The sequence below is a fragment of the Lepidochelys olivacea genome, assembly GCF_965140295.1.
Source record: "Lepidochelys olivacea isolate rLepOli2 genome assembly, chromosome: 6".
Taxonomy (NCBI): Eukaryota; Metazoa; Chordata; order Testudines; family Cheloniidae; genus Lepidochelys; species Lepidochelys olivacea.
Genome location: NC_140416.1, coordinates 90,469,895 through 90,490,698, shown reverse-complemented (window position 1 = coordinate 90,490,698; position 20,804 = coordinate 90,469,895). Strand labels below are relative to the sequence as shown.

Genomic DNA, 20,804 nt, shown 5'->3' with positions numbered 1-20,804 from the left:
GCAGCAGTATTTGTTTTGGCAGCTCGTGGCACAGTAATGAACAGACCAGCCTGACTGCTGCCAGAACAGCTGTATCTCTGAAGGGGGACATTGGAAGAAAGCCAAACAAGGTTCCTTCCATGCTCCCCTCAGGCATGGGTGGCGTGTGAATCCTGCATTTGGGGTGGCTGGGCATGAGCTAGAAGTGTGTGTAGCGGGGGGGCACCAGTGCCCGGACTGTGGCCCTGTCCTTGCTTCCCCTGAAGGCTGCCCCCGCCCACTCGGCTGCCTCCCCGCAAGGTCCTGCCCATGCTCCAGCCCTGGCTTCTTCCCCTGCCCACTGCTCACACCTCTTCGCTCCCCCACTCCTCCGAGATTCCCCCAGCCTGCCACTCGCGCCTCTTCATCCCTTCCCACTGCATTTGCCTCTTTGCCCCCTCCTCCAAGACCACCCCGCCCCCCTGCCTGCCACTTGCACTGCTCTGTCCCAAGCAGCAGGTGGTGATGGTGGGGGTCTTTGGGGAGAAGAGGCAGAGCGAGGGCCGGACTTCCAGGGAAACAGGGGCGGGAAGAGGAGCAGCATGGACAGGGCCACAGGGGAAGAGGACAAGAGGATGGGAGGCCTCGGGGTGGAGCACAGGCAGGGCTACTGCCCAGATGCCCTTTCTGTGGCAGCACTTTGAAGGCGGCAGGCCGGCTCGCCTCCACAAAGAGGTGCGCCACATCCTGTTTGGGGAGGCTCTGTCTCCCCTGGCCTCTTATACCCGCTGCCCAGGCACTCAGGCGTCAGCATATGTCCCCAGTGGCCCATCAGCTTGGCTGGGGACACCACATGTGGCAGGAGCTCCCCTCACATGGGGTTGTGGGGGAGTGAGAGAGCATGTCAGGCCAGGCTCCCCTAGCCTCAGCACATGGCCCTGCTCACCCATTTCTCCCTCCAGCCTTCTCCTGCTATTATCTAGCATGGTAAATCCTGTAGCTCAAAAATGCAGTACAAGCCAATACACAAGGTTCAAAACCCACTGAAGGTACCTGATGGCAAGGGCTGTTACAGTTGCAAATAACAGAATTTATTCTTGTCGCTTTCCTATTTAAATAAACCCTTGGACACTCCATACAAAAGTCCATTGTTGGCAGAACGTTATTTAGATTGTAAAGTCAAGCACTTGAAAGTCAGGGAATATGAAACTTTAAGTCGCACAGTAGTGTTTTGCTCAGGATTGCTGCCTCAATGAGGACTTGTTGGTCACTGCTCAGAGAAAGAATAATGATTGTTTAGGAACTGAGGCTATACCCCTGTGACAGTCTTTAGCATTATGTTCACCACAGTCACAAGATTATAATAAATTTTATACAACGTATGACTTGTGAAGTATCATTTGAAAGCTCATAATCTGCTGACCGTTTTTGTTCTGGTAAAAGATATGTGTCTATACATTGTATGTAAAGTTATATGATTCTACTGTTTCACATAGCTGTAACATGCTCCAGAGTTAGAAAAGCAGGCATGAACCCGTTTTCAGAAACAAAAAGACACTGGCACCCAAGCCAGATGTTAATGACTCATCACATGCTTAAACAGCCATTCTCTAGCAGGCAGAAGGTGCGAGTAACAAATTTACATTTCATCACGAGGCCAATTCAAAGCGCACGTCCAAGGATGGTTCTAGCACAAGAAATTGAATTGTAATGAGGGGAGAAAAACACTTGCCCTCACTCTCTCCTCCTTCATCACTGTTCATGACATCAATGACCTGAAAAGAACTGAGGTTCGGAGGGCGTGCTGGCTGGGAAGCTTTGCAGCCAGTACAGCCAGCTGGAAGCTTAGAAATCTTTTTGCTCTTAAGGTCACTTAGCTTGTTAATTTAGGCATTTCACTTGTGTTTTATCTGTTACTTCTTTTGTAACCAATCCTGACCTTTATGCCTCATTATTTGTAGTCACTTAAAATCTTTCCGTAGTTAATAAACTTGTTTCCCAGTTTTATCGAACCAGTGTCTTTAGCTTAAAGTGTGTGGGAAACTTCATTTGGGATAACAAAGCTGGTGTATAGCATTTTCCATTGATGAAATGATGGCCTTTGTTTGAGCTTGCATTATTCAGCAAGGTGCTGGGCAACACAAGACACACATTTCTGGAGGAAAGCCTGGGCTTAGAGAATCTGCTGGTGTTCTTCTGCAGTGTACTTCACGGGTGGCAAGCTCGGAGTGCTCAATACTGTGGGCACAAGTTACATGCTGCAGGCTGTGTGTTAACTGGCCAGGAGTGACTTGTTCACCGTTAAAGTGGTGTAAAAGCCATCCTTGGTTGGAGAACTGAGGAGACACAGCTATTCAGCAGGCCAGATTGTACCCTGGGGAATATCACAACCCCTTACTCTAGAAGTTGGGAGGTGGCCACTAATTGCGTGTGCATCATTTTCTGGGTGCCAGCTTAGGGCATTTGAGGCCTGATTTCCAGAGTTGTTGAGCCCTCACAACTACAACTGCAGTCAATGGCGCTGTGGATGTTCGCCAGCTCCAGTAGTAACATAGTGAAATTTGGAGGCATGAGCCTAGGGCAAGGAATTAGCGTGTCTGAATTCTAATCCTGGTGCTGCCACTGATTTTATGGGTTGCCTCAGGTATTTTTGGCTCAGCTTCCCCATTTGTAAAAGGGTGAAGTCTTTTATTGCAAGTGGATATATGGCCCTAAATTAATGTTAGTCAGGCACTTGATACCCTAATTCAGTGTTCAGTGAAGGGGGAGCAAATAAGGGGTAAATAGGCAATCTTCTTTCTGGCATTTCTTAACTTTTCTGTGCTTGACCAGAGTATACGATTTTTACTAAAACATTTGTATGCAAGCTTTCATTATTTTAGAGTGTGTGGGAGAGATGTGAACCATGCAAATACTTTTCTTCCTTCAATTACCTTTAAAATAAGATAGATATTGTTCCTTTCAGCATGAGATGTCTTCTGTCTCATCTTTTCCCTCGCCTTTTCCTCCCTATCAAAGGCCTGCTGTTACCTCCAGTTTTTATGAGGACTATAAATTATTGATCCAAACCATGACACTGAGAACAGTGCAAAACTTTACTTAGAGCAAGGAAATCAATGTGCTATCATGACAGATGCTCTCTGGTGCTTTCGCTTTTCCTGTTTGTGGCGCTCATTCCATGGTGTGATTCAGTGCCATTTTCTGGTCCAGTCTTTTGGGCATTTAATAGCCTGTTTGTGTCATGAAATCCAAATTTCGCTGTCTCAGCATTGAGTTTTCAGGAAGTCCCCAAGCCCCATTAATAATTGCCTTTATAGTGCTTTTATCTTTAGTAGTACACTTTACTTTGTTTCATCCAAATTTTCCTCTTGGGGAGAGGGGAACTTTCAGCTCTCCAGCCAGGGCTTTATCCAGGGCAACCTACACATAACTCCTGGGTACACTAGAGTTTTTAAAATGTGATCAGCCAACTCTATCCCGTCCCTGATGCTGGACCTAACACACCAGGTCATTTGGGAAAGGCATGTGTAGGGTTCCCAAAAGGTCCTGGCAGGATTTTGTCTGGCACAGGGCAGGAGGGTCCTCTTACCTGATCGGCCTCAAAGGAGATGTTGGGCTCAAAGAGTAAGTCTGCCAGCTGGAAATCGAAGGAGTAAGACATTGGTGCCAAAAAAAGCGCTTTATCAAATGAGACTCAGAGGAAACAGGCACAGAGGACACAGACACCCCCTTCACCACCAATGAAAGATCTGGTTTGTTAACAAACTGGGAACCCACTTCTCCGGTCATGTCTCTGTCCCAACACCAATTCCATGGAGGCTGCTACTTCCTTACAGCAGCAGTAACTGCCCTGGTCCTTGTGTGTGTAAAGAAGGGGCTCAGAGAGCTGCAGAGGACTATCTGAGAGGGCCTAACTACCCTGGCTGTCATTGAGAGGTTCCAAACCTTGCTCCAAAGAATGACTGCAGAGCTACTTTGCGGCTGCTTGTTCACTGGCTCAAGCTAGCTTGGCCTAGTGAGTAATACTTTTAAAAAATCACCTTAAGGAAGGGATTTAGCCCCATGTGAACTATGTATACTAAAGCCTATTTTGTCTTTGTGTGGTGAAATAAACATCATTCAAGTGTGTTAGCGGAGAAGGCACTCCACGCTACAGACAATGGCTCTAAGTCTTTATTTGCACTTTTGATTAGCGTAAATAAAGAATAACATCCTGAAGTCAGTTTAAACTGATGTAAAACCTGTGTGAGTGAAAGGAGACCCGCCCCCGCCCATGGCCTCTACTGCTGCATAATTTACCATAGGAAAAGCTGAATAATGGAAACACTGTACAAATTGTTGACTAAACAAAAATGACTAAACTATTAAAAATTGTAGACTACAGCCTTGAGCAACTTCATCTGTAAATTCGCTGGGCTACATTCTAAACTCTTTACACATGCCACACAGTTTGCAGTGGCATGGCTATTATACCTGCACAAATAAGAGAGCCTTTCTGTTTCTTCATAAACTCTGCTGCTGGTAGAAAGACAATGTAAGTAGACACACAAGGAAAGGAGGAAGGGCAGAACATGTTGGGACAGAAGACAGTGAGATGACCATCCAGGGTGCTAGAGGAAAGACCAAAAGGATGATTTTTCCACATGCAGGATGGTCCCTCCCTACAGGAAAGACACATTTTTTGGGTGATGAGAGAATGTTGCATCTCTTGGGGAGCTTATTATGTGAGGAAGAGGAAAATAAGCAAGAGACAGGCACAGAGATAGACTCTATTTTAAGCTACCATCAGGCGTCTCAGATGGCACTCATGGCTGCAATACCGCACCCCCACCTTGTCACTTGTGTTGCCCACAACCCAGCTAGGTTCCCATGCATTCCTGCTGAGCAGCAGGCAGGCATCAAGGTTTCCTCTGCAGTGAATTCCCCTGTGGCACTGGATCTGTAGGCCACAGCTCTGCCTCTCCTCTCGCTGCTCCTTTCAAATCAGCAATAGAGAAGACAACAGCGACTGAAGGAGGTGGTGGCCAGAGGCGCATGAGATGAGCAATTGCTTTGCTGCCTTGTTGGGCCTGTGCTTCCCCAGCTCACCCTCAGCGAGAGGCGAGGCAGAGACTTGCTGAAGTGGGTGGGAAATGTCATATGTGGAGCCACACAAATCATGCCAGCTACGGCTGTTATAAGGGATGATGGCCCAACCCGCTGGTGAGTGGTTCTCCAGAGCTGCAGCGCCACGAGGACAGAAAGCGCTGCCTTGGCTGAGACAGACTGTGCTCCAGTGTCAACACATCTCAGGGATTTAATGCAACTGGGGTGCTTTTTGCCCCTGCTGGAGCCAGTCTGGGGAAGCAACTTCCTTTGTGTGATTTTTTTTTTTGGAGGGCCGGGGTGGCAGGGAACCTTTCTGCCTGGCAGTTTTCCACACATCTCCATCATCTGGGGTAGAACAGCTGCTGCAGGAGGCAGGTAGAGCACCCCTCCCCGCCCCTGCCCCCATGGCACTGACAGACGTTTTTGGCTATGGGAAAGGGTAAAAGAGGAAGCAGCCCATACTGTTTTCACACAAGGTAAAGTGGGAGCCAACAGAGCCCAGCAGCTCAGGGCATCTTTGCTCCCAACCATCTTGTGAGAAATGGGATGGCTCCTCTCTCTTCCTCCCCCCACCACTGTTGGGTAATGCTGCAACACCAGACCCAGGAAGGGAGGGAGGAGAACCACCATGAAGCTGCCCTTCCACTACTCCAAGATGGGGGAGGGTGGAAGAGCCCCTGGAACTGGTCCACCTCCCTCCTTCGTCCCCCAGCTTGGGTTGGGGTGAAGAACCTCCACAGCTGCAGAAGCAGAGGTGTGCTGGGGAGGCATGGGCATATGTGGGCCAAAGAGGGTTCAGAGTGGTTGTGGGGGCTGGGCAAGTGGAGTTGATATAAGGGCTGGGGTCACAAAATTAATTCATTTGGAGCAGGATCACAAAATTAATTGCTTAGTGCCTCCATTAACCCAGGGTGAAATCCATATGTAGAAGGCCCATCCCCTCCTGACGCATAACTGAATAAGATCCCCATAATTTGGACAACTGATTTGAATGAGAATTAAGTCTGAATTAAAAATGAGAAAGGACTACAGGTTCAGACCTTTGTTGATGGTAGAATCTGTCTCCACTGGGCCCTTTGGTTCCAAAACTCTACAGCTTTGAGCTCAATGGCAGCGTCCATTATATACCAGTAAAAGAAAACTAATTACATACTCTCCGCAGGCTTCTTGCCATTAGGGAAGGGGTCGTCACATCGTCACAGCACCATCTGGGCTGGAAATTTAGCAATAGCTTTGAGTTTTTAAGTGCCATGGCATATAGCTGCTATAACAATTTGATTAAAGGAAAAACCTCAGTGGTTAGCAATAAGGCCTTCAATAGTTAAATAAATATCATTTGATATTTTATAAGCTGAATTTTCCAAATTCCTGTCAGCATTTCTCTATCTTCTTATCTTGGATTGGGGCAAATGCTCTCTTTGGGAGAGCTGCAGTTGTAGCAATGCTTTGTAGCCTCACTCTGTTCTGGTGATACAAAGGAATGATTCATGAATGCAGTTTCCATTTGGATATGTAGGAAAGCAGGTTCCTGTTGAAAGGTTATGTTCTACTAAGCCATATTTAAAATGTAGGTAATTGCCCACTGGTTAAAGTGCTTGACAATGAAACCAGACTATAACGAGGGGGTGGGGGAAATGTACCTTACAACAACTTGAAAGGCATCAGTTTATCATGTACTCACATGGGGCTCTACGTTCCTTGAAAAGAAAAGGAGGACTTGTGGCACCTTAGAGACTAACCAATTTATTAGAGCATAAGCTTTCGTGAGCTACAGCTCACTTCCTCAGATGCATATCGTGGAAACTGCAGCAGGCTTTATATATACACAGAGAATATGAAACAATACCTATTCCCACCCCACTGTCCTGCTGGTAATAGCTTATCTAAAGTGATCATCAGGTGGGCCATTTCCAGCACAAATCCAGGTTTTCTCACCCTCCACCCCCCCACACAAATTCACTCTCCTGCTGGTGATAGCCCATCCAAAGTGACAACTCTTTACACAATGTGCATGACAATCAAGCTGGGCTATTTCCTGCACAAATCCAGGTTTTCTCACATCCCCCCACCCCCATACACACACAAACTCACTCTCCTGCTGGTAATAGCTCATCCAAACTGACCACTCTTCAAGTTAAAATCCAAGTTAAACCAGAACATCTGCGGGGGGGGGGGTAGGAAAAAACAAGAGGAAACAGGCTACCTTGCATAATGACTTAGCCACTCCAAGTCTCTATTTAAGCCTAAATTAATAGTATCCAATTTGCAAATGAATTCCAATTCAGCAGTTTCTCGCTGGAGTCTGGATTTGAAGTTTTTTTGTTTTAAGATAGCGACCTTCATGTCTGTGATCGCGTGACCAGAGAGATTGAAGTGTTCTCCGACTGGTTTATGAACGTTATAATTCTTGACATCTGATTTGTGTCCATTTATTCTTTTACGTAGAGACTGTCCAGTTTGACCAATGTACATGGCAGAGGGGCATTGCTGGCACTGCAAGGTAGCCTGTTTCCTCTTGTTTTTTCCTACCCCCCCCCCCCCAGATGTTCTGGTTTAACTTGGATTTTAACTTGAAGAGTGGTCAGTTTGGATGAGCTATTACCAGCAGGAGAGTGAGTTTGTGTGTGTATGGGGGTGGGGGGGATGTGAGAAAACCTGGATTTGTGCAGGAAATAGCCCAGCTTGATTGTCATGCACATTGTGTAAAGAGTTGTCACTTTGGATGGGCTATCACCAGCAGGAGAGTGAATTTGTGTGGGGGGGTGGAGGGTGAGAAAACCTGGATTTGTGCTGGAAATGGCCCACCTGATGATCACTTTAGATAAGCTATTACCAGCAGGACAGTGGGGTGGGAATAGGTATTGTTTCATATTCTCTGTGTATATATAAAGCCTGCTGCAGTTTCCACGATATGCATCTGAGGAAGTGAGCTGTAGCTCACGAAAGCTTATGCTCTAATAAATTGGTTAGTCTCTAAGGTGCCACAAGTCCTCCTTTTCTTTTTGCGAATACAGACTAACACGGCTGTTACTCTGAAACCTACATTCCTTGAGTTGCTACATCATCAGATAGTCAAAACAGGTTCTTATTTGACCTAGCTTCCAAAGGTCCTAGCCCTGCAGACACTTGAAACTAGACTAGACAAAGCATCAGAAAATCTGCTGTAGAGCAAAGGATTAAATAGTCTGACAGGTCTTAATCTGCTCTGATTTCTATGCATCAAATCCTAAGGTCCTTGCTCACTAATTACTCACCAAAACTGCCATGGGAGTAAAGGACTGAGTTAAAACGACATAATGACTCAGGGTTTGGCCCATAACTGTTAATTATTCTTTAAAACAATTTTTGTTCTAGCAGTTTGCCTTTCCTTGTGACTATGAATAATAATTAGGGGCCCGATCCTGTGCAGTCTGACTCTCCCACGTATCCCCACTGACTTCAGTTGGGCTACTTATTTGACTATGGGCTAGTTAGGTTGGCTGGACTGAGCCCCACAATACCTTCCGCACTATGCTATTTTGCTGTTACCATGCTCATCTCACCTACAGAACATTAGAGTGTCTCTTGAGTCTTTTGGAAATAAAAGGACAGCAACATCCAAGGCTTTGGGAAGAACATTTTATTGCTAAGCATATCCTTGAACAAAAATGCAAATAAGAAAAAAGAAAAGAAAGAAAAGAAAGAAAGAAAGAAAGAAAGAAGGGGGGGAAAAAGCAGTAACGTCACAATAATTCAAATGAATAGCCTTAAGGTTCTGTGCATAAAACAACAGGGGTATGGTAGAAGCCCACATACAGAAATGCACATGTTCCCAAAAAACTGTTGAATAGAAACTTACACAAAAAAAGTAACAGAAAAGAAGGTGGGATTTTTTTTTCTTAAAAAAAATGGGGGGTGGGGGTTAAAAAAAAGAAAGAAAGAAAGCAAGAAATTTCACAAGACTCCAAGAACAGCAATCTTTTACAGACATTGAGAAATAATCAACTCCAGATAGGTTCGGCCACTTAAGTTGTCTACAATCGTGCTTTCATACCTTTTTAAAACTTGTCTTTTTTTTCTTTTTTAGTATTTAAAAAAAAATCAAAACAAAAAATAAACCACCCAAAAAACAACCTCACACACACACACACACACACACACACACACACACTGAAAAGCTGTTAACTGCAAAAGCCTCATCTCTAACATGAGAAGGCTGCTTTTTATTTTGTTCCCATGTGCGTGTGTGCGTTTGATGACACTTTTCTTCAAAGTCAAATATTCATGCGAATTATAAACACCAGCAAGAGTAGATTGCTAAATCTAAACAGCTGATTAGTTTTCATCTGTACACAGAGAAATTGTACATTTCTGATACTCCAGAGTCCTCAATTCATTTGTGTTTGTTTTTCTTTTTGCCTCTCTCCCCCTCTCTTTTGCTTTTTGCACATGACAGTCATGGCCATGAAACCACTTGGTTATTGTTCTGTACAGTAAGTTACTTCCTTTCACATAATTGGGGAAAAATAAAAACCAAAACAACCAAGATTAATTAAATCAACTAAAAACGCCAAGTTTAACCATAAAACATTATATACCTCAGGGTAATCTAGAAATTACACTAGCAAAAAAAGTAGTAAAATATGTAAACAAAATCTGAGAATTTTTTTTTATCCTTTTGACACAGCTAACTGTGACAAAGCTAAAACACACACTCTCTTCACATTTTTATGGTTTGCTTTTTGTTGATATTATTAAAATGTTTTTCTTCTAAAACAACATTCTCATTCCATGTAAACACCTTTTCCAGTCGTCCCATCGAACATATGGTGATAAATATATCTGTGTATATATATATATATAAATATTTATATATATAATACTATTATTAACTCCTTTTATTATTTTTTGTGTCACAGCAGCTTTATTAATTTCTTTTCTGTTATATAAAAGAGAGCGTAAAGGGAGAATAGGGCAAATGGAAAGACAGAGATAGTCAGAAATGTCAAGCTACAAAATTAAAATATTACATATGAAAAAATCTTCATGTCAAAAAAAACCCTATGAATTTTGCACTTGTTCGCAGCATGTGTTTGGCTTGTGTGATGTTTATGGTTCTTGTCAAAGGTTGAACTCCAGTATTGTCTTTCTGACCTCTTTATTCAACCGCTTTATTATTAATTTTTTTGCATGCATTGCAATCAGTCACAGAACCAGAACCCAAAGAAAAGGCTCCCTTAGTTTAGCATTGTATATCTAGCTCAGAATAGTTGATCACTTTTGTTTTGCTTTCTCTCCCCCACCCCCTCTTTAGCCATAGTTTGGCTGTGCTAATGCATACTCAATGGTCTTGTCAAATAAAGCCAATGGCCTCAATCAAACCAGACTGTTCATGAGTTCAGTTGCAAATACTGGAGCCAAATCTAAGGGGACTAGTTTTCCATGAGAATCAGCTTCATCATCACCCATTACACACTTTCACTGTGCTATTAGCAAATAACTTACTGTAGACAATGGATTCTAGAGAACACACAACCAGATATGTAGAGTGAACACCATGGGTACCTTTTGAGTTCATATATGGCAATAGTCTCTTTATTTATTTGGTGGGTTCCTCCCCCAACTCCCTAGATTTCTTCTTGACTCATGTCCTGGTTCATTCTCTTCTCCCCACCCCCCTAAAACAGGCAAAGAAAACCAAACAAAACCAAACAAAAACCAACAAGCCCCAAAACCATTTATTCCCCACCCCCCCGCTCAGATCTCGAAAAATTATACGTATGCTGGACATGGCCAGATCAGTTTGTTTGATTTTTTTGTTTGTTTAAAATGTTTATGCATTTTTTCTTTTTCTTTCTTTCTTTTTTTTTAATAAGTAAACTGAAAAATGATCGATACAGTCAAAGATCACGAACATCATTAAGACTCACTTGGAGATATGAAACAAGTAAGCCGCGAATCTTCTACCTTTTGCGGAAAGTTCAGCGAAGAGGAGATGTGGAGACTTCCAAGTCCACCAGCATGGTACAGCTGCGTGTGCCATCTCCAGAACACTAAGTGTGCTTTATAATACAGTAGGGCAGAGTTTGCTGACTCCAAGCGATGACTGAGACGTTAACAGTCACAGCTGAATTTTTTTCCCAATTTTTTTTCCCACAAACTGTAGCTCCCAATCTCGTTAGCTGTAACGGCTCTGATATTTCAGTTAAATCTCATTAAGTATGTATATATTTATATATAAATAAGTATATTTTTACACATAATACTCTTTGTCCTTGTTTTTCTGTTTCTTGTGGCCACTCTTTGTGCTCTGCTGCTTCTCCTTCACGAGCGTGCCATTGCTCTGGGCTGAGTTGCTGATGTAGTTCCGCGTCTCATCCACCTGATAGGACCCCTCGTCCCTGTTCCTGTACTTGTACATGGCGTACAGGAGGATCAGGATGCAGAGGGCGGCAGCAGCCACAATACCGACGACCATCCCCGTTGTGCTGCTCGACTCGCGGACCACCTCTGAGGCCCCCGGAACCCGTCTGATTCCTGGCTCCGTGGGGTTTGCTGTGGGCACATTACGGAACATGGGGGAAGTTATTAGCGGGCTCTTCAGCTTTGTGCTGTCTAGCTCATAGGCAGTGGGCAACGGAAGCAAGACTATGTCAGGCTGGGGTTTGAGCTCACGGTTATTCATTTTGCCAGCAGGCAATTTGGGAACCATCCCAGTCGAGGACGAAGCTGTGGAGCGGATCAGCTCAGGGGACAAAGCCGTGGTAGTAGTCCTACCAGTTTCGGAGACTTTGTTAGGTCTAAAGTCCTTGGATTCCCACTTAGGTGCATGTGCTTTGTAGCCACCTTCGAAGACTGAAGTGGAAAGACTCTTATCTGTTACCAAGGAGAAGGTGGTGTAAAAATCTTCATCATCAGTAGGGGGTAGGTTAGAGTCAAAGGTTTCCCCTGAGCCATACCCAGATATCACCAAGCCATCATCATCACAACCATCGCTGCCTTGGTCCGACAAGCAAGGTAACCCCGCCTCAGAGGTCATGGACAGGGAATCTTTGGTGGTCTCAATAATGGTGAGGAGGGGGCGAAAGGTAGGGGGGAGTGTAATGAAAGGTGCACGAGTAGCAATAGGAGGGATATCTAAAGGGTCTTCTACAAGTAGAGGGATAACTAATTCACCTCCTGGGATTGAAAAGAAAAAACAGAAGATTAGTAAATATTCATGACACAGTGCATCATGTTCAATTCACTGAGCTCAAAGGTGGTGAAGGACTGTTATGAAGAAGTGTCATGGAGGCAGATTTCCTGCCCCTATCCACACCATCAACATACTTTTTCAGGGTTCTAGGAAGCTTTCTGCCCAACCCTGCTTTTGAGATAGGTGAATTGGCCATTCCAATTCCTCTCTATTTTAATCTCTCCTAGGTATGTTCAAGTGAGAGAATTTGAAATCCTAGGGACCAAAGGGTTTGGGGTCCGGAAGATACTCTCAAGTGACTGCAGAATTCAAACTTGGCATGGTTTCATTTTCTTACGTCTTTTAGTATATGGGGAAAAGAATACTTAATTGTGGAATTACTCCAAACCTCCATACAGTACTGGTCTCTTGGGTTGGATTTTGCTGCTGAAGCATGCTGATTTTACCAGTTTTTCCTCTGATCTTTCTTGTCACTGGTATTTCTTCTCTGCCATTTGAGTTCCACAGCAACTTCCAAACAATTCCCAGTTCAACCTTTTCTTCTTGTTTGTCCGTCCTGTTTTTTAAATTGTGTGAGTGAATGAAGTGCACATGAAAGGTAGGGATGGACTGTTGTGGTTGGAACTAGATGTGGTGCAAGAGGGCACAGAGAGCTCCTCAATGCATGGTTGTCTTTTTGATCTTCAATACCCTCTGCTACTCTAGCCCTTTCCCTCTCCCTGCCCCTTCTCAGCTCTGCTAATGCACCCTGCTATTGATCCGCAATACTCCTTGTTGTTTCAGTGCTGTGCTTTAAGGGACACTGACAATCCTGGTTGATTGTGCCAAACTGTGTTGTGGTTTAATGAAATGGATAAATAAGAAATAGGATGACCTAAATCAGGATTTGAGCCCAGGCCACGAAAGTGAGGAGTAATCTCCATCCTGCACTTTCTGGTATTTCTTTCTGTGCTGCTGGTTGTGATGAATGTTACTTTTTCTCTAGTGTGGCAGACAGCTTTCTGTGAAGCAGGTACTAAATGAGAAAATCTCATAATCTGCTGTCTGGGAGTGCTTGTGCTGTGAACAACCAGCAGCCATTCCTCACTTTCTCCATACCCAAGCTCATTATCTCTGTGAATAAGAGACCCAAGGTCATTTCAGAACCTGGGTATCTCAGCACCACTGTGGTGCTTGCAAGCAATGAGGCCTCCTAAGATTTTTTGTTTGATCAGGGTAGAGGCTTGAGTCACACTTTCACTGTAATGTGACTCTATTTTCAGGCTCAGGAGGCTATCAGTCCACTTGTCTTTTATGTGGGTATGGAAGCATAATGGATTACTCGCATGTATGGTCAGGTCACACAGTCTTGTGCTTAAGTTTAGCGTTCTATCTTTTTTTTTAACTGAGTCATGTTGCCTTTGCATGTAAATTTTGCTTTTAGTTATAATTTTGTTAGGCATTTAAGCTAATTGGGCTGTATCCTGAGATCCTAAGGTAAACCATCTTTTGAGTAATCATTTACATCAGTGTAAAGTGAGTGCCTACTTGTGTAAAATGTTACCACTAGTGTAAGTGGAGAATTCTGAGGATTTAGTATTATTTTACTCACATTTTGCACAAGTATATATGGCTACAAAAAGTGCAAGGCAATAGAGAATCAGACTGAGTAAAAAACTCTGGCTTTGACTTAATTCATTAGTGTTAATTAATTGTCTTTCACCCAAGTGACTGTTGAATGGTGTTAGGATCAAAAATTCTGCTATCTGCTATTCTGCTATCTGCACTGTGATGCTCTATTGTATTTTCTGCATTTGTTTCACACTGAATTTCCATTGGCAGTTCCACTGACAATGGTAGCTCTACAAAACATATGTCACCATATGCTACTGATCAGAGAATATGATTTTGTCCTAAATCTTGTTTGATGGGTGCTTGCAGGTTTACCATCAATTCAATCCAAATTTACTTGGGCAGCAGTCATTTTTAACCACCAATTGGAGTGTACAAATGTAGTTTCAGTGCCTTTAAAATGTACCGCCTTCAGTATTTCAAATCGGATAGCAACAGTGGCATATGGTTATTCGCATCCTTCAGTAGAGGTAAAATGCTGGTACCACTGAAGTCAATCGAAACCTTAATGTTTACTTAAGTGGCACTAGAAATTAGCCCCAAATAAGAATTCATTATTTTACTTAGCCTCTTAATATACTCGTGGAGCAAAGCTCGTTCTAATGTATGAAATGAAAATGGCAATTTGGAGATGTCATTTCATTTTCTGAGCTTCCAGGTAATGTTCCTGCCACCTCTGTTACTGAACAAAGAAGGGAAAAATTGAATATTATGTGTCTAAAATAATCCCACAGGATTTCTTCAAATTGTATCTGTTCAGTACAAACATGGGAAAGGCAAAGAGCATCATTACGCTGCAGTTTGCCAAACGACTACATTGCATTTTGTGAACCTGTGATTCCGGTCTGCTCCTTGTGAAATAATATCAGGCACTTGTCCTGTTCCTGTTTATGCTACTGTTTCAGAAGTTTGTTTTCTGTCCATTGTTAGTGTGGGGCATGGATAATCCATATTATCACATGGTCTCAAAACAAACTTGAACGAGGGCCTTCAGGAAAAGATCATCTATCAGAATAAGTTCCATGGACTAGATAAGAGTGAATAAAATAATGGAATTTTCAGCCAAATATGAATTGAGCTGTCTGTTGAGTGGGGAATTGAAGTCCCTGAAAGTCATCTGAGGTCTGTTGAGTGGCTGATAGTGATTTTGAGATCAATTCATCCACCATTATAAAATAGCATTCATCTGCAATTTTAGTGCACCATCTGTGACATACAACTGGAGTCTGAAGTTTGGCAGTTTTTAATTGCCCATCTAAAGCCTCTGAAGTGCCTCTGTTATTAAAAGCTACTATGCTTACAAATGGCTTCTGTTGATCTGCCACCCAATGGGGCAATATTTTGGGCAGCTTTCCTCCCAGAAGGAAATACTTTAGTCCATTTTACAATCAACTCTTTGGACTTGACCTCAAGGAGATGGAAATATTTAGTTTTTAAAACCAGAAGACAAAGCTTTCATTAGCAGAACAACCACTTGCATTAAAAAGCAATTCATTTTTCTAGGATTTATTTTTTACTTGCAGTTAATGATCAAATAGGTCATTATAAAATGGTTGTGTTTTTCATGAAACATCAAGAAGAGTCTAACAGAGCTATTAGGATTAATGGGGTTCCACATCTGTAACTGAATTGTCTCTTTGTGTACAAAAGTAGGTCAGAAAGAAGACAGTGAGCCAAATTCAGAGGTGAGTCTGAGTCTTAGCATGTATCTGAGAGGTAGTATAACTTATATGCTTGCACAGCTGAGACAATTTAGGCTTTCTTGGAATCACTTAATCTCACCTCTGAATTTGGCCCAGTGTGTCTGGTGAGTCGTATCATGGGTGCAAGCTACACCCAAAAAATAAAGATACAGTTAAGGGTCCTTCTCCTGGGGTTCATGGTTTTTAGAGGAATCATCTCCCTACCAAGGAATAAATACATTGGTCAAAGTTGCTAAGATATTGTGGCTCTTGGAATTCATGGTTTGGTTTGGTTTTTGGATTGGTGGGCGGAACGTTCTTTCATTCGCACTAAAATCAGCTAGTGTCTCATACAGGAAATCCCAACAATAACGCAGTGGGGAAGGAGTATTTAGGTTTGTTACTTGATGGTATGCACATGTTGCTGCTTCCTGTGAATGTATAACTGCATCCGATGAAGTGAGCTGTAGCTCACGAAAGCTCATGCTCAAATAAATTGGTTAGTCTCTAAGGTGCCACAAGTACCCCTTTTCTTTTTGCGAATACAGACTAACACGGCTGTTACTCTGAAATCTGACATTTAACCTAGAAATCTCTGCCTACATCTAAGAGTTGAAACATTCTCACACAGTGGCTTTGTGGTGCAGACCCTGAAGGTTCAGGCCTTTCCCTATATAATTAGTGCCCATTTTATTGTCCAAAGTATGTATAGCACCAAAAGAGATACAAGAGGTACAGATTTCAGATAACTGTAGGGGGATGCAGTCATCTGACTCCCATTAAATAAATGGTCAGGATTAAAGTCTGTTAATTACTTGTTTGAAAAATAATCTGATGTTGCAAAGGGCTACATTAGTGCTAAATATTTGGGGGCCAATTCTTGAAGTCCCTCATGATTTGGTCCATTGTTACTGAATTGTGCAGCTAATGCTTAGAAAATGTACAGTGAAATTCCCGCTTAAAAGATATCCACTACTCTCTGTTTGATTGAGATTCAACTGCAGAGACATGGGATGTTGGTTCCTGGCTGCTATTGCTTTGTTTGGAAAGCAAGCGTCAGTTAGTGGTACTGGCGGATGAGCTGTGGATTCAGAACCTGTTTACAGAATTCAAAGCATCCCAAGAAGACACCAGGGCCTTTTTTGTTTGCAGTCCTGCCCATTCCCCTTGTCCCCTCTCCCCAGCGGATGGATGCTCCCTGAAGAAAGCTGTGAAATTGAAATGGCTTGTGTTGACAGCAGAGTGCTGAAAGATGAAATAAAAGGAATAGATAAAATGGCTTCCTCTTCTGTGGTAGGGATGCAAAATAAGTGACAAGTGCCAATAGCAGTGCCAAGAGGATTGAGGTCTGCGTGGTGTGAAGCCCCAACCCAACAAAACACTAATATCCAAGTGCTTCCTTTGGATTTCTTCTTTCTTGGGAAAGAACAGTGTGTATTCCTTAAAGTTAGCATTTTAAATCTGGATCTTATACTTTTTTGAGAGGGTTGTGCTTTCCTTTAAACTAGTGAGACGACTGGGGATATAAAAGGTCTACGTTAGCCTTGAAGGCTGCCCTGCTTTTTCCTTTATGAGTGCTTTATAGATATATAATTCATACCTCTGGGGCTGATCTACAGTAAGGGCTCTCTGTCACTGGAAAAGATGGAGTGTAAAAAATTTAATAGAAGCCTTCTGAACTGTGAGGATGTTGTGGGTCAATCATGAATGTAGAGGGCACCAAGCAAAAAAAAAAAAAAGAAAAGTTGGCAGCCTCCAATTCTCATCTTTCTGGCCAAGACTGTTTCACTGGAGTCTCAAGCATCAAAGAGAGGCAGCACAAAAAGCACACACGAACAGAAACATGAAAGGTTCAACTTCCAACTCTCATGATGAATATAAAGGGACACAACACTGTCTCTTCCAGATGTGGCTGAAAATCTTTAAGGTGCCAGCCGAAAAGCCCAATACAGCACATTCACATCCTCAGGTATTGAAATTCCACATCTAAAGTCTCTCATTTACATGTTATTGTTGCACTGAAACTCAACTCCATTTTCAGACTGAAACATCCTGCTATGGAAAATAATCCCTTCCCTACTCCCCTACCCCATATATGCAAGTTGGGTGCCAAGAAATTCTAATTAAGTCACTGAGTTTTTCAACACTTCTTGAGGTTTGGTCTCCTGTGAGTTCTTTGAGGGTGATGAGGGAAAATATTCAGACCACAGTTCTTGAGTCACAGGAAATCTGATGCTAATATGAAATGAGCATTTTTAATATTCTCTCACCTCTTTCCAACCTCATTTAATTGAAACTGACTGTCAGTAACACAAGGGCAGGCCTCACTTCCCCAGTGGGAGTGCCTCAGCCTTCTGCCTCAAATATCCTGACTCCCCCCTTCCTTCCAAAGCACCAATTGTTTCCAAAGTGACTAGACAAAACCCTAGTTTTGGTGCCAGATTTGGTTTAACTGAATTGCTTTGAAACATGTGAGACCCCCCACAAGAGCCTGTCTACAGGAATCTCTAACAAAATCCACTTTCCTAGTGGCAAACCGCAAAAGCTAAATTAAGAGCTCAATCTTGATCACATTGAGGTCAATGTCAAAACTCCCTCTGGTTTCCAAGTTGGTTCCTAAGGTTTATTTCTACTTAGACAGACACCGTCAGTTACACCAAGGCCGGAGTTTTGATCCCTAGGGATAAGAGATCTACTTTGGAGGAAAGAAGAACTGACTTCACCTTTCCTGGGGGTGTAAGAATTGGATGCGATGGTTCTCAATTTAGTTTGAAGTTTAATGTTTGGAGAGAATTTTGTGTCTGTAAATTGTTGGTCACCTCAGCAAATATCAGTTTCAACGTGGCCTGGAGTGGGGCAATACCCCAGAAAAATTAACGTATTGGTTTTTACGATGTAATCGCGGCCAGGAGGCAGTGGCAATCTCAGGAGAGAGCTGCTTCTCATGTTTCCAGCCTAAGTGTTAGATTGAAAATGTTTATCTAAGCAGTCAGACTTTGAACTGCTTCTCTGAACCAAACAGAAGCTTAATCAAACTCTTTTGAGTTTCTCCCATCACTGTTTTAAATCCACTTGATTCACCAACAATAATGACAACTTGCTAATCAACATAATTACCGGTTTCATTTACAGCATCAATTCTTCCGGGAAGCTGTCAGTAGAACCTGAGTTATCGGCTATATATTGAGTAGCACACTACCATGCTGGCCCTTTAAAAGTCCACCTGTCCTAAAGGAAGGACATCTTTTTTTGTTTTTACCAGGAACTCAGTGTTATCCAGTGGAATTCATGCTGCAGAGAAGGAAGTCCCCAAGAGACAGGGGAAATTTTAAAAGTCCGGGACATTCAAATGTTGGGATAAGAGGAGAACAAGCAAATGCTACAATTGCTGGAAGAGTTAGCAGTCATGATGCTAGGGCCATTTTGGTTGATGGGTTTGCACTGTAACAGTACACTTGAGAGTATCTTTTTGACTGTGGCAGAAGCAAGAAGACTGACAATCAAGGAAATTAGCAGGAAGCATATGCTTCTGTAGGAAAAGGGGGAACTGGAGATCAGAGCAAATAGGGACTCTATTGCCAAATGGGGACCAGTGTCTTAAAGAAACTTCCTTTGTTTTCTCCCGGATATAATCTACGCACAAGGCTACAGCAAGTTTACATCTGAGTGAAAACTCTTGGCATTACCGCTGATTCTTTCTGTGGGAGGCAAAAGGAACTGGGGCGAGAACTGACAGAGAATGGGAGTCAATTACCCTGGGCTCCTTCACCCCCTCCTATGAAGAGTAGTACAATCATGTAATAGGCAATATAGAGAGAGCATGTAACATAACAGCAAATACCAAAACAAACATATCCAAAAATTAAATAAAGGAATTTAAGGTTTTTTTTTTCTCAAAACCAAACCATACACTAGAAAATAAAAATTCCACAACAAAGTTAAGCTCATCAAAAGAAAAGAAAACAACAACAACAAGAACAACAGGTCATCATTCGCTTTACCAGAAAAAGAAAGAGAAAACCCAAGAAAACCAAAAAAAAAAAAAAAAGAATATAGGAAATCAAAAATGTTGTTTCTTTTTTTAAAAAAGTACTCAAAAATAGATAAAATTAGTCAGAAGAAAGCATACCACATTGATTTCATATAGTCAACTTACATCAACAAATTGCCCGCATGTTTTTTGGCATGAAAGAAAAATTTACAAAAGAAAGTTGTGTAAGAATGCTCTTGGACAAGTAGAATTGCCACATTCTTGTAACTTGCTTTTTTTTGTTTTGTTGTCGTTCTTAAAAACTTTTTTTAGCGAAATATTTATTATTTCTTTTTTAAATATAATTATTTTACGACAAAGGGTGATACAGGGAGGCAACAACACATACATCCACACCACATAATATGAAAAGAAAAAAATCTTGCACCTTAACAAATTTGAATTTATTTCTCTGTTGTTTTGGGTTATAAATTATATGTTTGTTTGCTTTGTGTAAAATGTTTCACATACTACAATTGAAAAAAAATGTAGGCTTTAGAATTTGCTTTGATTATTTATGTATCTACAGATCTAATGCTTTTTGAGAATCAAGGTTTTTTTGTCTTTTGGTCAATTCAATATATATTTTTTAAAACATTTTCTTTTCTTTTTTCCTAGAATTTTTGTGTGTGTGTTTTAAGGAATGGATGACGGCACATAAAATTTTAACAATGCGAAAGAAAGGGTTGGGGAGGGGACTTATGGGAAGAAAAAAGATGCCTAGGGTGGATGGATTGGGAGTGTAAAATCTATGAGTGTACTACACAGGAGATGAAGATGATGGGAGTGAATGTGTAAGTCAGTTGCCATGTCCATGTAAGGGCGGTACGGAGTGATCTAGCAGCATTAGAGCTTCTGGCTGTAAGGAAGGGATGGGCAATATACAAAAACAAATGAGCATATTCATGCCCATCAACAAAAAGAAAGAACAGAACTCTAACATTGACAATCTCACAAACCCTAAGCTGCAACTTCTTCAACATGCAAGTTACAAAAAAATATTAATAATAATTAGTTTCATTAAAGATTCTCAAATTATAAAAACAGTTAAAGCTTTTTTTCCTTCTAAAAATAGCAGTAAAAATACATAAACTAATAATAGTAATAATAATAATTAATAGAGATTAAAAACAAAAAAACTAGTTTTATGCACTGGAATTAGAACAACTTCAACTGCAGCTATGCACAGCCTCATGTTCACCAGGAAGTTGACATCAATGTTCTAAGGAATTGGAGACATTACGTGCTTCAGTGAATGAAG

The 20,804-nt window shown here is 42.1% G+C and overlaps 1 protein-coding gene across 6 annotated transcripts in view; it reads right to left on the bottom strand.

Moving 5' to 3' along the window:
• Positions 1-8,650: 8,650 nt before the first annotated feature.
• NRXN3 (neurexin 3) overlaps positions 8,651-20,804 on the bottom strand; it is a 1,403,073-nt gene continuing 1,390,919 nt past the window's right edge. For 3 of the 6 annotated variants that reach the window (XM_084630166.1, XM_084630167.1, XM_084630168.1), the window contains one exon: positions 8,651-12,204. In XM_084630166.1, coding sequence (XP_084486292.1) covers positions 11,279-12,204 — 926 coding nt within the window. In that variant the 3' untranslated portion in view covers positions 8,651-11,278. The remainder of the gene's footprint in view (positions 12,205-20,804) is intronic. The other 3 variants (XM_084630170.1, XM_084630171.1, XM_084630169.1) reach the window with 1 other exon arrangement.